Source organism: Bos mutus, chromosome 23, assembly GCF_027580195.1.
Source record: "Bos mutus isolate GX-2022 chromosome 23, NWIPB_WYAK_1.1, whole genome shotgun sequence".
In the NCBI taxonomy this organism is placed as follows: domain Eukaryota; kingdom Metazoa; phylum Chordata; class Mammalia; order Artiodactyla; family Bovidae; genus Bos; species Bos mutus.
The window spans coordinates 36,466,678-36,488,833 of record NC_091639.1 but is presented as its reverse complement, the minus strand read 5'-3'; the positions used below and the strand labels follow the sequence as shown (position 1 = coordinate 36,488,833).

General features: G+C 42.3%; 1 protein-coding gene across 3 annotated transcripts in view; it reads right to left on the bottom strand.

Moving 5' to 3' along the window:
• The window catches only part of KIF6 (kinesin family member 6), a 428,472-nt gene that overhangs the window by 240,776 nt on the left and 165,540 nt on the right, over positions 1-22,156 (bottom strand). For all 3 annotated transcript variants that reach the window (XM_070360917.1, XM_070360918.1, XM_070360916.1), the window contains exons 8-10: positions 17,920-18,063; positions 16,906-16,992; positions 8,294-8,397 (exon numbers count right to left, since the gene is read on the bottom strand). In XM_070360917.1, coding sequence (XP_070217018.1) covers positions 8,294-8,397; positions 16,906-16,992; positions 17,920-18,063 — 335 coding nt within the window. The remainder of the gene's footprint in view (positions 1-8,293; positions 8,398-16,905; positions 16,993-17,919; positions 18,064-22,156) is intronic.

The following is a 22,156-nucleotide window of genomic DNA, read 5'->3' as shown; positions in this document are numbered from 1 at the left end:
ATCTGCCACGGGTGTACACATGTTCCTCATCCTGAACCCCCCTCCCACATCCCTCCCATCCTATCCCTCTGGGTCATCCCAGTGCACCAGCCCTGAGCACACTGTATCATTCATTGAACCTGGACTGGGGATTTGTTTCACATATGATAATATACATGTTTCAACGCCATTCTCCCAAATCATCCCCGCCCCCCAACAGAGTCCATAAGAGTGTTCTATATATCTGTGTCTCTTTTGCTGTCTCGCATACAGGGTTATCATTATCATCTTTCTAAATTCCATATATATGCATTAGTATACTGTATTGGTGTTTTTCTTTCTGGCTTACTTCACTCTGTATAATAGGCTCCAGTTTCATCCACCTCATTAGAACTGATTCAAACGTATTCCTATTAATGGCTGAGTTATACTCCATTGTGTATGTGTACCACAGCTTTCTTATCCATTCATCTGCTGATGGACATCTAGGTTGCTCTCATGTCCTGGCTATTGTAAACAGTGCTGCAATGAACATTGGGGTACACGTGTCTCTTTCAATTCTGGTTTCCTCGGTGTGTATGCCCAGCAGTGGGATTGCTGGGTCATAAGGCAGTTCTATTTCCAGTTTTTTAAGGAATCTCCACACTGTTCTCCATAGTGGCTGTACTAGTTTGCATTCCCACCAACAGTGTAAAAGGATTTCCTTTTCTCCACACCTTCTCCAGCATTTATTGCTTATAGACTTTTGGATAGCAGCCATTCTGACTGGCGTGAAATGATACCTCATTGTGGTTTTGATTTGCATTTCTCTGATAATGAGTGATGTTGAGCATCTTTTCATATGTTTGTTAGCCATCTGTATGTCTTCTTTGGAGAAATGTCTGTTTCGTTCTTTGCAAATAAATGACCCAATCAAAAAGTGAGCCAAAGAAATAAATTTTTTAAAAAGAGAATTCGGTTTGGGGCATGCTGAGTTCAGGACCAGCTGTCAGAGGGGCAATGTGATCAATGAGTAGGGCATTCAGAGAAGAATAAATATGAATGAGTAAAATAAATATGAGTCATCAGGGCTGAATCATCTAGTTGCGTCTAGATGGCAACTGAGGTGTGGGTGTTGAAGAAATCATCTAGGAAAAAGTACAAAGAAAAAGAGAAAAGGAGGTCCTAGGACAATGCTTGAGGAATGTCCACATGAAAGGAGGATAATCTGGCCCAAGAGGCCAAGGAGCAGTCAGGAGATAAGGAGAAGACAAGAGAAGAGAGTGGTCAATCATGATGAATACAGGGGCTTCCCTGGTAGTCCAGTGGTTAAGGCTCCGCCATCCAAATGTGAGCTGTGAGTTTGATCCCTGGTCAGAGAACCACAGGCCTCGCACTACACCCAAATAAATAAATAGAACTGTTTAAAAAATTGTTTAAAAAAATAATGTTGAACACTGCTGAGAGGTCAAGGAAGATAAAGACTTACATAGGCCTATGAAATTGATCTACACTGAGGTTCATCAGTAACCAGGGCAATGGGGCAAAGGCCATACTGGAGTGTAGAGGAGTGAGTGGGATGGAAGGGAAAGGAGACTGGGAGTGAAGGCAACTTCCTGGGGTGGTTTAGCTTAAAGGAGATGAAAGCAACTGTAGATAGAGGGTGGGTTGGGGGTAAGGTCAAGGAGGAGCATTTCATTTCAAATATGGGAGACTTGAGCCTATTGTAATTGAATACTATTAAGAGTCTAGTAAAGAGTCCAATAAAAAGAGAGAAGTTGCAGATAAAGAAAAAAACAGAAGGCGAGTTGAGGTCCCTGAGATGGTAGAAGGGACTGCGGTTGCAAATATGGTTGGTGAGGTTGCCTCTGGAGGGGACACCTTCTCTACTGAACAGGAAGGAGGGAAAGGTGAGGAAAGGTATGGGCTGCTGTGCAGGTTTGGAGCAGAGCAGGCAAGTGAGGAAGATGCCTCAACTTGTACACGTAGTAATTAACTGTAAAAATATATGTCTGTGTGCTTTGAGGGGCTTGTCATCAAAGATAAGTTGCTATTATTTAACCATGGCAAAATTTTACCAAAAAGAAAATATCTCACTGTACAGTTCTGTTTTATTTTGCTTTGGTTTGTTTAATGACTGGTCTTTTAATTTTATATTTTGTCATACAGAGGTCTCCAGTTTTTTAAAAGTCAGGTTAGTTGAGGTTAAATTTACAGACAGTAAAGTTTTAAGTTTACCCTTTTTAGATACATACTACTATGACTTTTCTGGAACTCTCTTGCTTTTTTGATGATCCAGCGGATGTTGGCAATTTGATCTCTGGTTCCTCTGCCTTTTCTAAAACCAGCTTGAACATCTGGAAGTTCATGGTTCACGTACTGCTGAAGCCTGGCTTGGAGAATTTTGAGCATTTCTTTACTAGTGTGTGAGATGAGTGCAATTGTGTGGTAGTTTGAGCATTCTTTGGCATTGCCTTTCTTTGGGATTGGAATGAAAACTGACCTTTTCCAGTCCTGTAGCCACTGCTGAGTTTTCCAAATTTGCTGGCATATTGAATGCAGCACTTTCACAGCATCATCTTTCAGGATTTGAAAGAGCTCAACTGGAATTTCATCACCTCCACTAGCTTTGTCCAATACATTCTGAGGACCTGAGATACAGCATGGTGACTATACTCCACAATACTGCACCGTATGCTTGCAAATTGCCTACAGGGTAGATGTCAAAGGTACAAAAACAGAAAGATAACCATGTGAGGTGATGGGGATATTGACTAACCTTATCATGGTCTTCGTTTCACAATATAAATACCTATTCATATATTAAATCATCACAGTGTAGTCTTTTAACTTACACAATGTTATATGTCAATTATACCTCAACAAAGTTGGGAGGGAGGAAGAAAAAGAAAAGCATAGGATCAAGATGTTCGTAAATTTATTTTGAGAAACTTGAGCCCAAGAGATCCAATTCAGTTGCATCTCAGAAAGAAAATGTCGCTATGCAGAAAATATTCTACTCATTTAGATTTGGGCCAGGAAATGAGGCTTCCATCCTAGCCAGAGGCCTAAAGGCTTTAGGAAAAAACCCAAAGGAAGAAAGAGGTATGTGTTTAGAAAATCAATCAGAATCAAATCTTCACCCAAGAAGTTTTGCATAAACATTAACTTGGCTACACAGCCTTCATCCAGCTGTCTCTTTTCAAATTTACACAGGCAAAGAAAAAAAAGATGTAAACTAAAAATATCCCAATAACTGGAGGCTGACATCTGAAATCCTCTTCGGTTGGAGCATCCAAGTCAATGCAACAAATATTTACATTGAGAACTGAAATTCTGGGAAATAGTTCAAAAATTCGGTGGGGCTAGGAAATTAATAGACATCTCCAAACTGTCCAATGCATGCTACACAGAATATATTATCCAATACATATCTGGTTTCTGATGTCCTTCACAGAATCCCTGATAGGAATGTCCTCATGCCATGCCAGTCAACATAAGCCCAGGGATCAGCAGGACAGAGAAGCAGATGAGGCTAGCACATTCCTGCCACTCTGCCCTGCTGCTCCGTGGGTCCCTTCTTGTCCCCACACCACCATCCCCCTCCCACCGCCACCACCAGGGAGCCTGGGCACAATGAGAGGGCTGAAGCTGATTCACATTCCTGAGCAAGTGTCCAGGGTGGCAGAAGACACAGAAGCACCGATAATATTAAATAGCAGCACATTACAAGCAAATGTTAATTTCCTTCTTTTACTCTAACATAATAAAGAGCTCTGAAACCTGATGAATTTTAAGCTATACCAATATTGATCTAGCTAATCAGGCCAAAATGTAACTGCAACAGTATAGCAAAAACAGTAACACAAAGCCACATAATCTGAATAATCCTCACTGTCAGCACGAACAAGCACCAAAGTTACTGGATTGCTCTGAAACTGTGCTTTGGTTTTGGCAGGGTGGATTCAGTCTGCAACATGTGTTCTCCCCAACTGCTTATCAGAAATCATTGAAGAGACGCAATGCTATATATGGTATGCTTATCTTGACCCAGAGAAGCGACTTCATTGTGAATTGCCGACGTTTACTTACTTGCACATGAACTAATTTTACAATGATTCCCAGGTGGCGCTGTGGTAAAAGATTCGCCTGCCAATGCAGGAGATGCAAGAGACACGGGTTTGATCCCTGGGTGGGGAAGATCCCCTCGAGGAGGAAATGGCAACCTGCTCCAGTCTTCTTGCCTGGAGAATCCCATGGACGGAGGAGTCTGGTGGTCTACCATCCATGTAGTCACAAAGAGTCGAACACGAATGAGCGCACACTATGCCTGAACTAAAAATTAATCATTAGTATCTCTGCAGTCTCACGGCTTATTCATATATCTCCACACAATGCTTATACATTGCACCATAATTACTTGTGTCTGTCGCTGCCACTAAATTGTGAACCCGTTGAGAACGGGATCCAGGTTTTGTTCATCTTGGTGTTCCTTTCAGGGCCTATAGTAGATTTTTGTGAGTACTGGATGAATAAGAAATGTTGAATGGGTGAATGAGTGAATCAACTGCCCAGAAAAACTAACGGCAACCCTACATACTGTCTCTGTAGAAACCGTTCCAGCTGACATTTGTGTATTCATTATCCGTGGATCAAAGAAAACCAATCCAAGATCTAACAGTCTGTCAGTATTTTAAACCTGTTGTCACAATTTTATTTCTCACGATTCTGCCCCCAAACTCTTGTGAGAGGAGAATCATGAGAATTTGCTTGTTGTCAATAACTTTTAAACAGAAACATCTGTTTATGTAATAAATAGCAAGTTAGCGAAAGATGTAATGTAAATATAATACGATATTAAATGTCATAGAGAAGGTATAACAAACTTTGCTTATTATTGTTTCTTGTCCTTTATAGAATTTTTCTTCTTGTGGAAGTATAGTCTGTGGTGGTCTATTTAAGAGAGGATGTACCATGGGAAATTTCTTGTCTGAAAGTTTGTATGTCTGAAAAATGGCCACCTTCACCTTTGAACTGTAGGCTAGATACAGAAATCTCCATCATAGCCCTTTTTTGTTTTGTTTTGGGTTTCAGTACTAGAAGTCCCTATTCCCAGAGCTGTTGATGAGAAGTCTTCACTAAATTAGATTCTTAGTTGTTAATACTTTTCTTCTCTAACAACTTCTAGGATTATTTTCAATATGTTGAAGTTCTAAAATTTTTCTACAGTATTATTGCACTACTTAGCATATGATAACTCTTTTGTTCTGAAGTCTTATGTCCTTTTTTTTTTTTTTAGTTAAAAAAATAGGTTTAATTTCTTTAACTGTTGGCACCCTTGCATTCTCTCTATTTCTTCTTTGGAAACTCATTGTTGATACCAGTAAATCTAGGGCTATCCTCTATGGTTCTTCTGTTTAAACTTTCTAAATCTTTACCTTTTAACCTATATTCTGGAATGAGCCCTTAGCTCCCACCTTCCTGGCTCACTGATTTGCCCCTCCGTGTTTTCATTCTGCTCTTCAGCCATCATCAAGTTCTTAATGGCAACAAGTACATTTTTTCATTTTCAAGATCTCTCAATCCTGCTGCTTCATGGATGGAACGCCAGCAACCACTCCTCTTGCTTAGTTCTTGAGGCCTCCATGCCATAAACGCTTGTTCTTATCTTTCTCCTTGCTGGCTGTCCTGATATTCCTAGTCACCCCCAACTGTGAGCTCACATTTCCTAGACTCTGAGCTCTCCGCTTGGGCAGCCAGTCTTGGATAAGGGACTGAAGCAGTGGTGGGTACCTGTGCTCCTTGCTGCTTTCAGTGACGAAATGAGCAGAGCTGGAGGCAGGAGCTGTCTCCAGAGCTTATACCTCTTTGTCCTGGGCATCATTAGTTACCTGGGGCACTTCCCTATTTCCTGGGACTACTGACCTAAATACCAGGGGATAAAGGGAAGAAGGAGAACACTGGGGGTTCACAGGAACAAAGTCCTCCCATTCCAAGAGCTCTGCCAACCCTTACGGCTGTTTCCAGCCCTCTCCTGCTCCAGCGTGCCACCACTTCTAGCCATGGGGCCTTGGTGGTGCTGCACCATGACCTGGTTGATCCCTTCCTCCTGTCTAGACCCCTGTGAAACCTACTTCTTATTCTTGGGTATAGCTGGAGATTCTGATGTTTCTTATATCAGTTCTATCATCCACCCAATGTGGAGGGAACCTGCGGCATAGGCTTACTCATTCTGACATCTTGAACCATCACATTCAAAATCTTAGCTTAAACTGAGCCTTCTGAGCAACACAGAGCACACAGGAACTAGAGAAAACACTGCTACTTATTTGGCATGTGGGTCATTTCCCTGTTCGCTCTTAGATCCAATTTCCATTTTTCCTTTGTGTGACTACATCACACTGCTTGGCTCTTTTAACAACTGGCTCTGGGTAAGTTCAGCCAGTGGGAGGCACTGGTGGAAGCTAGAAGGGGAGATGAGGGAGAAGCCAGGGCTCCCTGTGGGATGATGCCTCCGTACCACTCAGGGCTCTTCCGAGGCCTCAGCTTCCGTCCCGACAGGCAGCACTCAGCTTGTGCAGCTTCTGCTGGCCAGCACCAGGCTCCGGCTTCGGTAACCCAACCTTCTACTGATGTCCCTCCAGTCCCAGGCTGAAGGACCTTCTCCTGCTGCTCTGATCTTTGGGTTGCTGTGAAGGTGACTTCCCTGGTGGCTCAGATGGTAAAGCATCTGTCTACAATGTGGGAGACCTGGGTTTGATCCCTGGGTTGGGAAGTTCCCTGGAGAAGGATATGGCAACCTACTCCAGTACTCTTGCCTAGAAAATCCCATGGATGGAGGAGCCTGATGTAGCACCCCATAATACCGTCTCCTGTACGACAAATTTCCTATATTTAATTCCTGCTGTTGAGAGGCCTAGAATGCTTTTGTTTTCCTGACTGGATACTGATTTGAAGATCAAAACTCTGAAGAGGCACCTTCAAAAATAATATTGGGTAAGCCCTTTCTTTATGGCTTCCCAGGTGGCTCAGTGGTAAAGAATCCGCCTGCCAAGCAGGAGATGCAGGTTCCATCCCTGGGTTAGGAAGATCCCTGCAGGAATAGAATGGCAACCCACTCCAGTGTTCTTGCCTGGAGAATCCCATGGACAGAGGAGCCTGGTGGGCTACAGTCCACAGGGTCGCAAAGAGTCGGACATGACTTAGCAACTAAACAACAGCAAGCCCTTTCTCTGCAGGGCTGGGAGCACCATAATGAAGGAATTTGAAACTTGGGTTTCTCAGTATCTAAGCTATCCCAGGTTATTTCAAGGAGTGACATGAAATTCTTTAAAATGTGAATTCTGGCAGTATATTTCATCTTAATCTCATATATGTCATGAAGCAGTTTTGTAAGGAAAGCCTTAGGGGCCTATCACATTATTAAACACAGTGTTTTAAAATGAGGAAATGCTATCCCAGAGGAGGAAGGCTTGGCGTATAACAGAAACCTTGCTTAAGGCTTCTCAAACTTTAGCCCTGCATTCAGGGGCAGCCATGAAGTTGTTTAAAGAAAATACTTGCACTGCCTGTTAGTTACCATTTTCTCTGTTGAGAAAGGGTCATGAGAAATGACAGTAAACCTTCAGAAAAAGCTTGTGTAGCTTGTTTCTCTGAAACAGAGAGTACCACTGCCTGCTGAGCCCAGTCCATTGTTATCACTTCACAAATGCTTAATAAACAGCACAGAAGCAACAAGAGAGCCCGCCGTGGTGGCTCGTGATCAGAGCAAGAACTCGAGCCACGCTGTGCCCTTGGCATGCCATATGGCTGCAAGTCTAAAGGCTCTGAGAAATGCCGCACTTGTATGAAGTCCTGAATACCTGCTTTCATTCCCATTTCGAGTGTTTGAACTGTAATATATGGGCCATCTATTTATTAAAGGAGAGAGCTTACTTTGGCATGGGATAAATTGGTGCTTGCAGCAAGATGCTGTTTAATACAAAGGACGTTTCTGGAATTCCTTTCAGATCTGAGATCCACAGCTTACAGAGTGTGTGGCGGATACATTTAAAAGTTGTGTGACTATTATATGATCCTTTTTCTTCAGCTGGCATGAGAAGGATACTCCCATCCTCTCCACGCTCTGTTCTTTTCTTCCTCAAAGCTGAGGCGGCAAAAACACTGCCAGCCTTATGCAGCTTTTCATGGAAAGCCGCCACTCTTCACTGGCGCCTACATGCAATTTCAGACTGTCCCAGGAGACCTTCGCGCTTTGAGGTGAATTCATAACATTAGGGCCAACACAGAAGTTAACACAAACTTGCACTGTTAAAGAAAAAGTCTACAGGCTTACTGAAGGAGCTCTGCTTCCGTGAGTGCCTCTGTCCTCTGCTCCCCAGTGACAATGGCCAGTTCATCCTTCAGTTCCTGGATTTCCTTTTGTAGGCGTATAATCATCTGAAATGGCAAGGCAGGAGCATAAATGTCAGCTCCTCAATGAGGGGACTATGTGACACATCTTTTAAAAAGACACATTTTAAAATTATGAACAAAAATGTACAGAGAAGGATACCAAAGGCACTCTTGTACTTACCACCTCGCTTTGTTAAATCTTATCATTTGGTCAAAATAGTTCTAGAATTTTTCTTAACAAATATAACATTACTCATGGAACCTGGAGGCCCTTACTCCTGTTTCCTTCTGTCCTTCCTTGAGTGACTGCGATCCTGCATTTAGTGGGTAGCATTTCCCTGCATGTTTTAAATATTTACTCCGTAGGTATAGGTATGACTGTAAATGATAGATATCATTTTGCATGCCTTACACTTAATGTAAATGCTATTACACTGCATGTAAGTGCAACTTGGTCTTTCTTCCTCACACTACATTTGGAGATTATTTATATTGTTTCGTGTGGTTCTAGTTCATGAATTTTCATGGATGTATAGTATTTCAATAAAGGACCACATCACAACGGATGTATTTACATCTCCGGGACATTATGGACATTGGAATTTTACCTTTGCTATTACGAACAGTGTTGCGGTGAACACTATAGATCTCTGGGCACATCCAAGTTTCTCTGTAGAGTACCTGCAGAGTAAGTGCAGCTTCCCTTTATTATATGTTGCTAAACTGCTCTTCAAAATCGTTGTATAAATTTATATTCTCATCAATTATATATGTAAGTTCCTGCTTCCCCACATTTTGGTCACTACTAGGTAGTATTGCCAGACACTAATTTTGCCAATTTGGTAGGTGTAAAATGGTCTCTTTTCTAGTTCTAATCTGTGTTTTCATAATTATTGGTGAGGTTCATGATCATCGTTGTAAATGTAAGTTGACTGTTTGAGTTTCCTCTTCTGTGAATTTCTTATTCACCATCTTGCCCATGTTTCAGTTGAATTGTTTTTCTTTTCCTTACGGATTTTCAGGCTTCTTTATATATTCAGGATGTGAACCCTTTGTAAGTTTTATGCAATGCCTGTATTTTCTCCCAATCTATGTCATGCTTTCCACTTTGTGGTGTTCTTTCTGTGAAACAAAAGTTTTAAATTTCAAGGCAATTTCATTATCAACTTATTTTGTTATGAGTTGCATTTCTGTGTTTTCTTTGAGAACATCTATTTTACCTAAAGCCATAGCAATATTCTCCTACAGTGTATGCGCATGCTCAGCACATGTCTGACTCTTTGCAATTCTGTGGACTGTAGCCCTCCAGGCTCCTCTGTCCATGGAATTTTCCAGGCAATAATACTGGAGGGGGTTACTATTTCCTCCTCCAGGGAATCTTCCAGACCCAGGAATCGAACCCGAGTCTTTTGTGTCTCCTGCATTGAAGGTGGATTCTTCACCACTGTGCCACCTGGGAAGCCTGTATTTCTCTAGAAGTTCTTTAAAAAGTATTAAAGTTTTGCTTTTTACATTTAGGTTGATTTTACTTTATAGGAAGTATAAGATATGGATCTAATTTTAATTTTTTTATGGCCAACCATGCAAGATTTGCTATTACAATTCTGTTATGTATTTCCACATATAAGACTTGTCTTTTTCTAGGCTATTGGTTAAAAACATTTGTCTACTTGACTATACGCATGGTAATACCACATTTTAATTCCTGTATCTTAAGAAATTTTGGCATCTAGATAGAACAAACCCTTTCCATGTTGTTCTCTTCTAAAATAGACTTGGCTATTCTTGATCATATGCTCTTTCATATAAATTTTAGACTTGGCTTGTAAAATTCTATCAAAGACTCTCCTCAAATTTCAACTGTAAATAAATTTGAGTAAAAGGTTAATTTGATAAGTAATTAAAGTAATCCTAATGAATCACTGGGCTTCCTGGTGGCTCAGTGGTAACGAATCTGCCTGTCGATGTAGGAGATGCAGGTTTGATCCCTGGATTGGGAAGATCTCCTGGAGAAGGAAATGACAATCCACTCCAGGATTTTTGCCCAGAAGATCCCATAGACAGAGGAGCCTGGTGGGCTACATGTCAATGGGGTCGCAAGAGCTGGACACAACTTAGTGAGTAAGCAGCACAGCATAATGAATCATTACATCCACAAACATGGTACGGCTTTCCATTGATTCCTTTCAATACAGATTTACAGTTTTCTCTATAAATACCGTATACATCTTTAATTAGATTTTGTCCCTAGAACTTTATAAAGTTTTTGTTGCTACTATAAATGAAATTTTTATAAAATTGCATTTTCTAATTAGTGGCTTTTGATGTATAGGAAGGCAATTCCTTTTTATGGATTGTATAACAAATACTTTTCTGAACATTATTTTGGTTATCATTTTTTTTGTTATCGAACACCTGGATGTCCTTTTTCTTCTTGGCTTCACTGGGTCTTCATTGCTGACTGTGGGCTTTTCTCTAGTTGTGGCAAGTGGTGGCTGCTCTCTTCTTGGAGTATGCAAGTAGAGAGTAGCCGCCTCTCCTTTTCATTGTGGTGGCTTCTCACTGCAGAGCACAGGCTCTAGGGCACAGGGACGGAGGAGTTGTGGTGCACAGGCTTAACTGCCCCTCAACATGAGGAATCTTCCTTCCACAAGACCAGGGATTAGACCTGTGTCTCCTTCATTGGTAGGCAGATTCTTAACCACTGGACCACCAGGCAAGTCCCACTACTGGATGCTCTAGATGAGCAATCAAATAGTCCACCAGTAATGACCGATATTCTTTTCAAATCCTCATAAATTTTAAAAAAATTGTCTCTTTCCTAGCCAGAAACTCCAAGTACAGTGCTTAAGACATTCTTGTCATATTCCTTTTAACATTTCACTTTTAAAATGTTTGCTGTAGTTTTTGATTGATACCCTTAATCACTCTAAGGATGTTCGCTTATATTCATAGTTTGATGAGCCTTTTCAAACTATGGATGAATGTTTAATGTTATCAAATGTTTTTTTTCTGTAGCTAATGATGTGATGATACAACTTTTTAATTAATGAGTTTTAATTCATGTGATTTTACATTTTAGTAGGAACTACTTCAGATAAACAAAGAGCTATAAATAATACCTTGTCCCTACTTCTAAGCTTAAGTGAACATTCAGGTACTGACTACTTCAGTTCAGTTCAGTTGCTCAGTTGGGTCTGACTCTTGGTGACCCCATGAACCATAGCATGCCAGGCCTCCCTGTCCATCACCACCTTCAGGAGTCCACGCAAACCCATGTCTATTGTGTCGGTGATGCCATCCAACCATCTCATCCTCCATCGTTCCTTTCTCCTCCTGCCCTCAATCTTTCCCAGCATCAGGGTCTTTTCAAATGAGTCAGCTCTTCGCATCAGGTGGCCAAAGTATTGGAGTTGCAGCTTCAACATCAGTCCTTCCAATGAACACCCAGGACTGATCTTCTTTAGGATGGACTGGTTGGATCTCCTTGCAGTCCAAGGGACTCTCAAGAGTCTTCTCCAACACCACAGTTCAAAAGCATCAATTCTTCTGTGCTCAGCTTTCTTTATAGTCCAACTCTCACATCCATACATGACCACAGGAAAAACCATAGCCTTGACTAGATGAACCTTTGTTGGCAAAGTAATGTCTTTGCTTTTGTATATGCTGTCTAGGTTGGTCATAACTTTCCTTCCAACGAGTAAGCGTCTTTTAATTTCATGGCTGCAATCACCATCTGCACTGATTTTGGAGCCCAGAAAAATAAAGTCAGCCACTGTTTCCCCATCTATTTGCCATAAAGTGATGGGACCAGATGCCATGAGCTTAGTTTTCTGAGCTTTAAGCCAACTTTTTCACTCTCCTCGTTCACCTTCATCAAGAGGCTTTTTAGTTCCTCTTCACTTTCTGCCCTAAGGGTGGTGTCATCTGCATATCTGAGGCTATTGATATTTCTCCCGGCAATCTTGATTCCAGCTTGTACTTCCTCAAGCCCAGCATTTCTTATGATGTACTCTGCATAGAAGTTAAATAAGCAGGGTGACAATATACAGCCTTGACGTACTCCTTTCCTATTTGGAACCAGTCTGTTGTTTCATGTCCAGTTCTAACTGTTGTTTCCTGACATGCATACAGGTTTCTCAGGAGGCAGGTCAGGTGGTCTGGTATTCCCATCTCTTTCCGAATTTTCCACAATTTATTGTGATCCACACAGTCAAAGGCTTCGGCATAGTCAATAAAGCAGAAATAGATGTTTTTCTGGAACTCTCTTGCTTTTTCGATGATCCAGCAGATGTTGGCAATTTGATCTCTGGTTCCTCTGCCTTTTCTAAAAACCAGCTTGAATATCTGGAATTTCACAATTCACATGTTGCTGAAGCCTTAGCTTAAGAAATAAAACACTGCAGGCTCTTGGGAAGCCCTTACCCCTGTAGAGCTTTCCCTAAATGAATCTCCCACTACCACTACCCTAAATCTGGTGTTTATTTTTCCCATCCAGTTGTGTTCTGGGTGGTTTTGAGGACAATTTTTCAACTGTCACTTGTGTTTCAGAAAAGCTCTGTACATCAAATAAAGAACAGTAGTGTCAGTTTTTAGAAGCAATTATAAGACATCAGAAAAAAACACTTGTCAATTACTAGATTATTCTGCTCCAGGAAGACCTCAACATTTGTTCAATTATCAGCTATTAGCTTTTGACTCCTGATTTCTCGTTTCACTAAATCTCTCACAGACCTACATCAAACACATGATAATGTTCATCTTTCTTCAAATTCCTCAAGTTCCTTCAAAGAAAAGTCTCTGCAGCCAAATTTGAAGGGAAAAACCTCAAATGTCTAATATGTTTATTTGTCTTTAGTTAGGAAGTAATTTTTGTCTTCAGGCTAATAAGCCCACTCCTGTCTTTCTCATTCTGCACAGTAATGTTACAGGGTGGCTGGCAGGGTCAGAACAGCAGAGGGATTCATCCTAGGCATTCAGTTCCACTTGTCTTAGGCCTTTGCACTGTGTCTCCTTTTTTCAGGGGGGTAGGGCGGTGCCCTGTGATGCTGGTATGTGAGCAGGGGCTGGCCTGGAAAAAGGGACGTTCCTCACTCATTGGTTTCTCCAGAAGAGAATTCCATCAGGTGAGTTCAGGCTCCCGGAGGCAAGAAGGACAAAATGGTCAGTCCTACTATTCTTCTCTCCTCCTTTTCCTCTACGCTTTGATGGAATGATTTCAGGGAAGGAAGGGCAAACGCTCAAGAGGAAGTAATAATATGGGTAATGGATGAATTCAAGATTTTCATTTTTTGGAATTTGAGAAATTTGTAAATTAAGCACCACTGAAAAGATTTCAGATGTTTTTCTTTTTTAAAAAGTAATGTATACTACCAAACTTTTGCACTCAGGCTTCTCTATGGTGGTCCAACTCTCACATCCATATATGACTACTGGAAAAACCATAGCTTTGAAAATATGGACTTTTGTCAGCAAAGTAATGTCTCTGCTTTTTAAGACGCTGTCAAGGCTTGTCTAGGCTTTTGAACTGTGGTGTTGGAGAAGACTCTTGAGAGTCCCTTGGACTGCAAGGAGATCCAACCAATCCATCCTAAAGGAAATCAGTCCTCCTGAATATTAATTGGATGGACTGATGCTGAAGCTGAAACTCCAATAATTTGGCCACCTGATGCGAAGAGCCCACTCATTAGAAAAGACCCTGATGCTGGGAAAGATTGATGGCAGGAGAAGAAGGGGACGACAGAGGATGAGATGGTTGGGTGGCATCACCGACTCAACTGACATGAGTTTGAGTAAACTCTGGGAGTTGGTGATGGACAGGGAGGCCTGGCGTGCTGCAGTCCCTGGGGTTGCAAGGAGTCGGACATGACTGAGTTACTGAACTGATCTGAACTGAGGCTTGTCATAGCTTTTCTTCCAAGGACCAAGCATCTTTTAATTTCATGGCTGCAGTCACCATCTGCAGAGATTTTGGAGCCCAAGAATATAAAGTCTGTCACTGTTTCCATTGTTTTCTCATCTATTTGCCATGAAGTGATGGGACCGGATGCCATGATCTTCGCTTTTTGAATGTTGAGATTTAAGCCAGCTTTTTCACTCTCCTCTTTCACTTTCATCAAGAGGCTCTTTAGTTCCTCTTCGCTTTATACCTTAAGGGTGGTATCATCTGCATATCTGAGGTTATTGATATTTCTCCCGGCAATCTTGATTCCAGCTTGTGATTCATTTAGCCCTGCATTTTGCATGATGTACTCTGCATATAAGTTAAATAAGCAGGGTGACAATATACAGACTTGACGTACTTCTTTTCCTATTTGGAACCAGTCCATTGTTCCATGTCTGGTTCTAACTGTTGCTTTTTGACCTCCATACAGGTTTCTCAGGAGGCAGGTAAGGTGGTCTGGTATTCCCATCTCTTGAAGAATTTTTCAGTTTGAGCTTTCCAGTTAAAGACTTCAGTATAGTCAATGAAGCAGAAGTAGATGTTTTTCTGGAATTCTCTTATTTTTTCTGTGACTCAGTGGATGTTGGTAATTTGATCTCTGGTTCCTCTACCTTTTCCAAATCCAACTTGAATATCTGGAAGTTCTTGGTTCACATACTGTTGAAGCCTAGCTTGGAGGATTCTGAGCATTACTTTGCTAGCACATGAAATGAGTGAAATTTGCTGTAGTTTGAACATTCTTTGGCACTGTGCTTCTTTGGGATTGGAATGAAAACTGAGCTTTTCCAGTCCTGTGGCCACTGCTGAGTTTTCCAAATTTGCTGGCATATTGAGTGCAGCACTTTCACAGCATCATCTTTCAGGATTTGAAATAGCTCATCTGGAATTCCATCACCTCCACTACCTTTGTTTGTAGTGATGCTTCCTAAGGCCCACTTGACTTCACACTCTAAGATGTCTGACTCTAGGTGAGTGATTATACCATTGTGATTATCTGAGTCATTAAAATCTTTTTTGTGTAGTTCTGTGTATTCTTGCCACCTCTTCTTAATATCTTCTGCTTCTGTTAAGTCTACACCGTTTCTGTCTTCTGTGCCCATCTTTCCATAAAGAAGGCTGAGCACTGAAGAATTGATGCTTTTGAACTGTGGTGCTGGGAAAGATTCTTGAGAATCCCTTGGACTGCAAGGAGATCCAACCAGTCCATCCTAAAGCAAATCAGTCCTGAATATTCACTGGACAGATTGATGCTTAAGCTGAAACTCCAATACTTTGGCCACCTGATGTGAACAGCCCATTCATTAGAAAAGACCTGGAAGCTGGGAAAGATTGAAGGCAGGAGGAGAAGGGGATGACAGAGGACAAGATGGTTGGATGGCATCATTGACTCAATGGACAAGAGTTTGAGCAAACTCCAGAAGATGGTGAAGGACAGGGCAGCCTGGCTTGCTCCAGTCCATGGGTTCGCAATGAGTTGGACATAACTGAGCAACTAAACAACAACCAAGCTTACCCTAGTTTATTTTCTAGAGAAATCTTTTTTTTTTTTTTTTAAAGGGAGTGATTTAAAAAGTAGTATAATCTTAATTTTGGAGTGTTACAAAATTGAGATACTGTATTTCAACATTTTCCATGTTGGTACAAATTAATTCCTTGTTTTATTTTATTTGCAGAAGAAGACTAACAAAAGAAATAAAACATATCTGCATTTATAATGAGTAGCTGAATCAGGTAACTTACAAATATCTTTCCTTAAATAAAGTACTTTGATAAAGAAGAATGAACTGTTATAAACATAGAGGCTTGGCCATTTTTTCCATGGATCCAACCAACTACTAACTTTTTAAAATCTCTAGAATAAGTAACAGAACAATTATGCAGAATACTATTCTATTTAATAACCACTGAAAGGCTAGGACCTTTCTAGAAATAGACTTGTGTATGATTTCACGTCCGTTCTCAGGACTCTCAGTGCATCTGACAGGGGGCTGTAGATAAGAGCACAGGCCCTGGGCTCACACTGCCTGTGTCTGAGTCCTGTTCTGTGACCTATTAGCAGTGCAACTCAGATCAAATCACTAAATGTTCCCGTGCCCCGCTTTTGTCACCTATAAGGTAGAGGAAAGTGAAAGTGAAAGTCGCTCAGTCATGTCCAACTCTTTGCAACCCCATGGACTATACAGTCCATGGAATTCTCCAGGCCAGAATACTAGAGTGGTAGTCTTTCCCTTCTTTAGGGGATCTTCCCGACACAGGGATCAAACCCAGGTCTCTCACAGTGGGGTGAATTCTTTACCAGCTAAGCCACCAGGGGAGCCCAAGAATACTGGGGTGGGTAGCCTATTCCTTTTCCAGCAGATCTTCCCGACCCAGGAATTGAACCGGGGTCTTCTGCATTGCAGGTGGATTCTTTACCAACTGAGATACCAGGGCAGCTCAAGGCAGAGGAAGAGATGGCATCTACTCAGGAGGCTGTCGTGAGAATTAAATGATTTTACACGTTTCCAGTATTTAGAACATTGCCTGGTAATGGGAAGTGAGTGCCCCCAGGCTTTAGCTAAGCTGTTACATACTTTGATTTTTTTTTAACATAGTTAAAAGTTGCTTACCAATTTGGGATCAATTTCTTCATTAAGAACGGCTTCGTTCTTTATGAGTGCCACTCGTTGTGCAAATCTGCAGGTAGATATAGACTCCTGAGAAAGCAAGATTATGTCCTTCAAGTGTTATTGCAAATAGAGAGAAAACAACTTCTGCTCACAGGAAAAATGCATACAACAGTTCATAAAACACAATGAGGAAACAGGCTTCCAAATTAGGAAGCTTTGCCCCAGAAATTTATTTTTCATTAAAGTTTTGTTTGAGCTTAATAAAATGACCAATGCCCAAAGTGTGGAAGATCTGAGGTTCTAAGTGACAATTGGCGTATGATTTTCTACTTTTCTGTCAAACCAGAACCACACAATACAAAGCAGAATCATAGCAGGTACCACCATCCATAAGCATCAAAGGGTACAAAATAAATATCTGTAACGGGCCCCAAAGAGAGGCTTTCCACAGTATCTCACAATGCACTTGGGACTGGGCCTTGTTTGGGGAGACACCTGGGTGCTTTCCATTTTCCTCTCTTAGAGAAAGTCTGAATCCCATTCATTAAACTGAAATTCTGTAAAACACCAGCTGGCTCTAAAGCTACCTGGGACATTTGGCAGCCAGCCTCTACCAAGGCATCCTGGCGTTGGGCTCAGAGACACATCTAGGCTCACATCTTGGTGATGTCTCCAAGGCATCTAAGCAACCAGGAGAAGGGTGGGTCAGGAGAAGCTGATGGGTCTCCTCTCCCAGGTCTCCAGCCAAGGCAAATAACCCATAAGCAGGTCTTCCAAAACATGTATATGAAGTTTTCTGCAAACCATCCCATGCTAGGTGAACTCAGTTCTGAAAAGGGGGAATTTCAGAGCTGGCACATAACCCAAGGCTCTGAACTCTGCCGGCCTCTTTACCTCTGATGGCACACCCCAGCCCAGCTGAAAAGATGGAGACCCACCCAGGACCATCAACTCCATCTCACAGACTAGCACAAACACTCAGACTAAGATCTCTGGAAAGAAGAACCAACGTACATCTATATTCCTTTTCTCTAAAGAGAGCGTGGCGATCATGGTCGTCATGCAGTTCCCTCCCAGGCTGTCTCTCAGGACGCTGGTCATCATGGAGTTCCGATACGGAATGTGTGAGCGGTGCTTTTCTGAGAGGGCGATGATAACCTGTGGGGAAGGAGAGAAACAGCAGCATTAACTTAGCAGAAAATGCGCAGCTGACAAAAAACTGATACAAAATGCAGTGACCCCCAAACTGGGCTCAGGATAATCTTAACAATAGTCAGTACAGTCATGGTGAAGAGGAAATGAAGCAAACAGAGCAAGACCTGTCCAAGACAAAGCCTGGAATTGCTGGACAGATGATATAGCTTGTACAGAATTGTATATATTATTATCGTCTTTTTCAGTCACTGGGAAATTTATATTAAAAACTCAAGGGTAAATCACGCCAGATTTTAAAAATTCAACCAAAACTGGTCTGAATGCCTCTTCGTCAAGGTAAGAGAGACAGAACACTGAATCAGAACCACAAGAGGAAACAGACCCCAAATTCTGGCATCAGATTGTCCAGGTTCAGATTCCAGCCTTCCAAGGCATGTCATTCAACACTTCGGCTTCAATCTCCTCATCTGCCAAACATGGAAAAGACAGTACTCACCCTGTGAGTAGTTGGGATGATTAGAAGAGTTCAAATGCACAAATTACTTGGAGTAGAACTAGCCCATAATAAATGCTGTATGCGTGTTTCCTTTCACTGTTAAGTGATGGGCAAGAGGACCTTGATTGAGCTAGAACCTGCTCATCTTGCTCCTCAGGAGTGTCTTCGGTACTTAACAGGAAGGTAGTAGATGAACGTTTGGGAGATGGATGAAGAGATGGTGTGGGCTGTCCCCAAGGGAAGCCACCAGGGTTTCAGGGGTTTCTGGGGAAGATGAATCCAGTGCCAGGATGCCCACTGCAAAGCACCAGGAATAAATCACCCACAGATGTGACATGTGATTTCAGGGGAATCACCGGGTCCTGGCTTCTGAGAATTCTGCCAACACCTGCCAATGCTCTAGTCTTCCCTCTTCCCTGGTGTGTAATTTTCATCACCAGAACTTTCTCTATTCCTTTAGTTACAAAATAAGATGGGAGCATTGCTTTTAAAGGATGCTTTTAGCAAAATCATGTAATGATACCACTTGTCCTCCTTTAAACGAATGACCACAGGTTTTACCAGGAATCAGAAATCCCGTGAGATTTTCTCAAAAACCACTTTTCCACTCTGAGAAATGGACCCTCCCACCTTATCCTTTTGTTCCAAACATCTACCCAGCTTCTTCTCCCTGCCTTTGATCTGAGCTGATGGCTACACACCCTTCTTCTAGGTGTAAGCAGCCTGTATGCCCCACCCCTAAATCCCCCTCACATCCCACCCTTCTTGCTGTTACTGCCTGGCCCTTGCCCAAGTCCAGCCCTCTGTCCCCTCCCTGTTCTCCTCTCACCTATTCTGCTCCTAAAATTAACCCCTTTCTTTGCATTAATTTCTCTCTCTCTCACCTGGATCACACCCATCCTGCAAGCCACAACAGTCCTAGACTAAGATGGATCTTGCCAAGGTCACCAGTGACCCCAGTGAATGAAGAGCACTGACCACTATGTTACTAGACCTCTGGTTTGAGGAAGGCATCAACATGGGTATTCACTGCCTCTTTCAGGAAACTTTATTCATGTGGTAATCAGGCTATCACACTTTTCTGGGTTTTATTTTTCTTTAAAAACTAGTTAATGAATGTTTCTTTATCTTCTTTCCAAATGCTTCTTTATCTTCACCTCAATCTATTGAAGTGCTCCAAGGCTCCAGTCCTGGGTCCTCATTTCTTTATTATCTATAGTCTCTCCCTGTGTAATCTCATCCAATTCCTTGGTTTTAAATATTAGGTTGGCCAGAAAGTTCATTCAGGTTTTTCCATAACATGCAATGGAAAAACCTGAATGAACTTTTTGGCCAACTCAATATAACCATGTCCTGATGTCTCCCCAGCTTACAGCATCAGCCACTGCCCCTTCCCTGAGCTACTATCCTTGTGGCAACTCTGTATCTCCACCTGGATGTCTGTTCCTGACTTTCTCTCTCCTTTACTGCCAGTCTCATTCTTTCTCAGATTTTACCCATTATTATTAGTGGCCCCACCATCCACCTATGGCACAGTCCAAAACTCTAGGCATCATTCTTGAATCCCCCAATTCCAATATCCAATTTCTGTTAGGTTTACCTGCAAGATACACCCAGGATTGGGCCACTTTCCCCACCTCTTTTGCCACTATGACAGTTCAGGCCACCATTGTCCCTTCCTTGGACAACTGCTCCAGGGTCTGAACCAGTCTCCTTGCTTCTCCTTGTGCCCCCCGTGGTCTCCTCTCTGCAGAGCAGTCAGAGGCATATTTATAAAATGTAAGTTACATCTGGTCGCTGTCCTGCTTACAGCCTCCCATGTACTTGGTATGATGATCCAAGCCCTGTCTGCAAGTTCCTGTCCACCCGTCTGACCTCCTCTCCTATGGTGCTTTCATGGACCACACTGGCTTTGCTCTTGCTGTACCAGGCCAAATGTCTCAGCCTTCGAACTTGTTTCTTTTAACCCGAGATGCTCTTGCCCCAGACTTTCTTACATCTTCCTGCTTCTTACCAGTCAAGTCTTTGCTCAAGTTTTATTTCCTCACCAGGGTTTCCCCTGAACTTTCTATCAAAAGTAACACTCCAATATCCAGGTTCTTAGTCTACGCTATTTTTCCTCAAGTAATTTTATTCATTTATTATTTGGTCAAACAAGTAAATTTTATTCATTTAATTGTTTGTTATCTGCTTCCCTGCTAGACTTTCTGCTCCACAAGGCAGAAATAAAACACTTGGTTTCTCTTGTCCATGGCTCCATCCCCACTGCCAAGAGCAGTGACAGTAAACAGCAGTGTGGCAGAAACTAAGCTGTCTTCTTCAGCTCTCATGACAGCCCCCGATCTAGTCCTGCTTCCTGCTGCTGCTAAGTCACTTCAGTCGTGTCCAACTCTGTGCGACTCCATAGACGGAAGCCCACCAGGCTCCCCCGTCCCTGGGATTCTCCAGGCAAGAGTACTGGAGTGGGTTGCCATTGCCTTCTCCAGTGCATGAAAGTGAAAAGTGAAAGTGAAGTCACTCAGTCGAGTCCGACTCTCAGCGACCCCATGGACTGCAGCCTACCAGGCTCCTCCATCCATGGGATTTTTCCAGGCAAAAGTACTGGAGTGGGGTGCCATTGCCTTCTCCGGTCCTGCTTCCTACAAAATGTCATTTCCTAGTCTCTCCTACAGCTCACAGTTTGCATGAGACCTACCTCCATCAAGCAGACACCCCTGTGTGGGATTTGGGGGTGAGTAAATGGGAGTGGTCCTCTTCATGGATCACAGTCTTGTTGTGGAAAGGGGCTTGCATAACTCAGTGAAGCTATGAGCCATGCCGTGCAGAGTCACCCAAGACAGACAGTCATAGTGAACAGTTCTGACACAATGTGGTCCACTAGAGGAGGGAATGGCAAACCACTCCAGGACTCTTGTCACAAGAACCCCATGAGCAGTATGAAAAGGCAAAAAGACGTGAAACTGGAAGATGAGTCTGCAGTCAGAAGATGTCCAATATGCGCCTGGGGAAGAGTGGAGGGCAATCACTAATAGCTCCAGAAAGAATGAAGCAGCTGGGCCAAAGTGGAAATGACGCTCAGTTGTGGATGTGTCTGGTGGTGACTGTAAAGTCCAGTGCTGTAAGAACAATACTGCATAGGAATCTGGAGTGTTAGGTCCATGATTCAAAGTAAATTGGACATGGTCAAGCAGGAGATGCCAAGATTGGATATCAACATCTTAGGAATCAGTGAACTAAAATGGATGGGAGTGGGTGAATTTAATTCAGATGACCATTATATTTACTACTGTGGGCAAGAATCCCTTAGAAGAAATGGAGTAGCCCTCATAATCAACAGAAGAGTCTGACCTCAAAAAACAACAGGAAGATCCCAGTTTATTTTCAAAGTGAACCATGTAACATCCCAGCAACCCAAGTCTATGCCCCAACCACTGATGCCCAAGAAGCTGAAGTTGACCAGTTCTATGAAGATCTACAAGACCTTCTAGAACTAATACCCAAAAACAGATGTTCTTTTTATCATAGGGGATTGGAATGCAAAAATAGGAAGTTGAGAAATACCAGCATAACAGGCAAGTTTGGCCTTAGAATACAAAATAA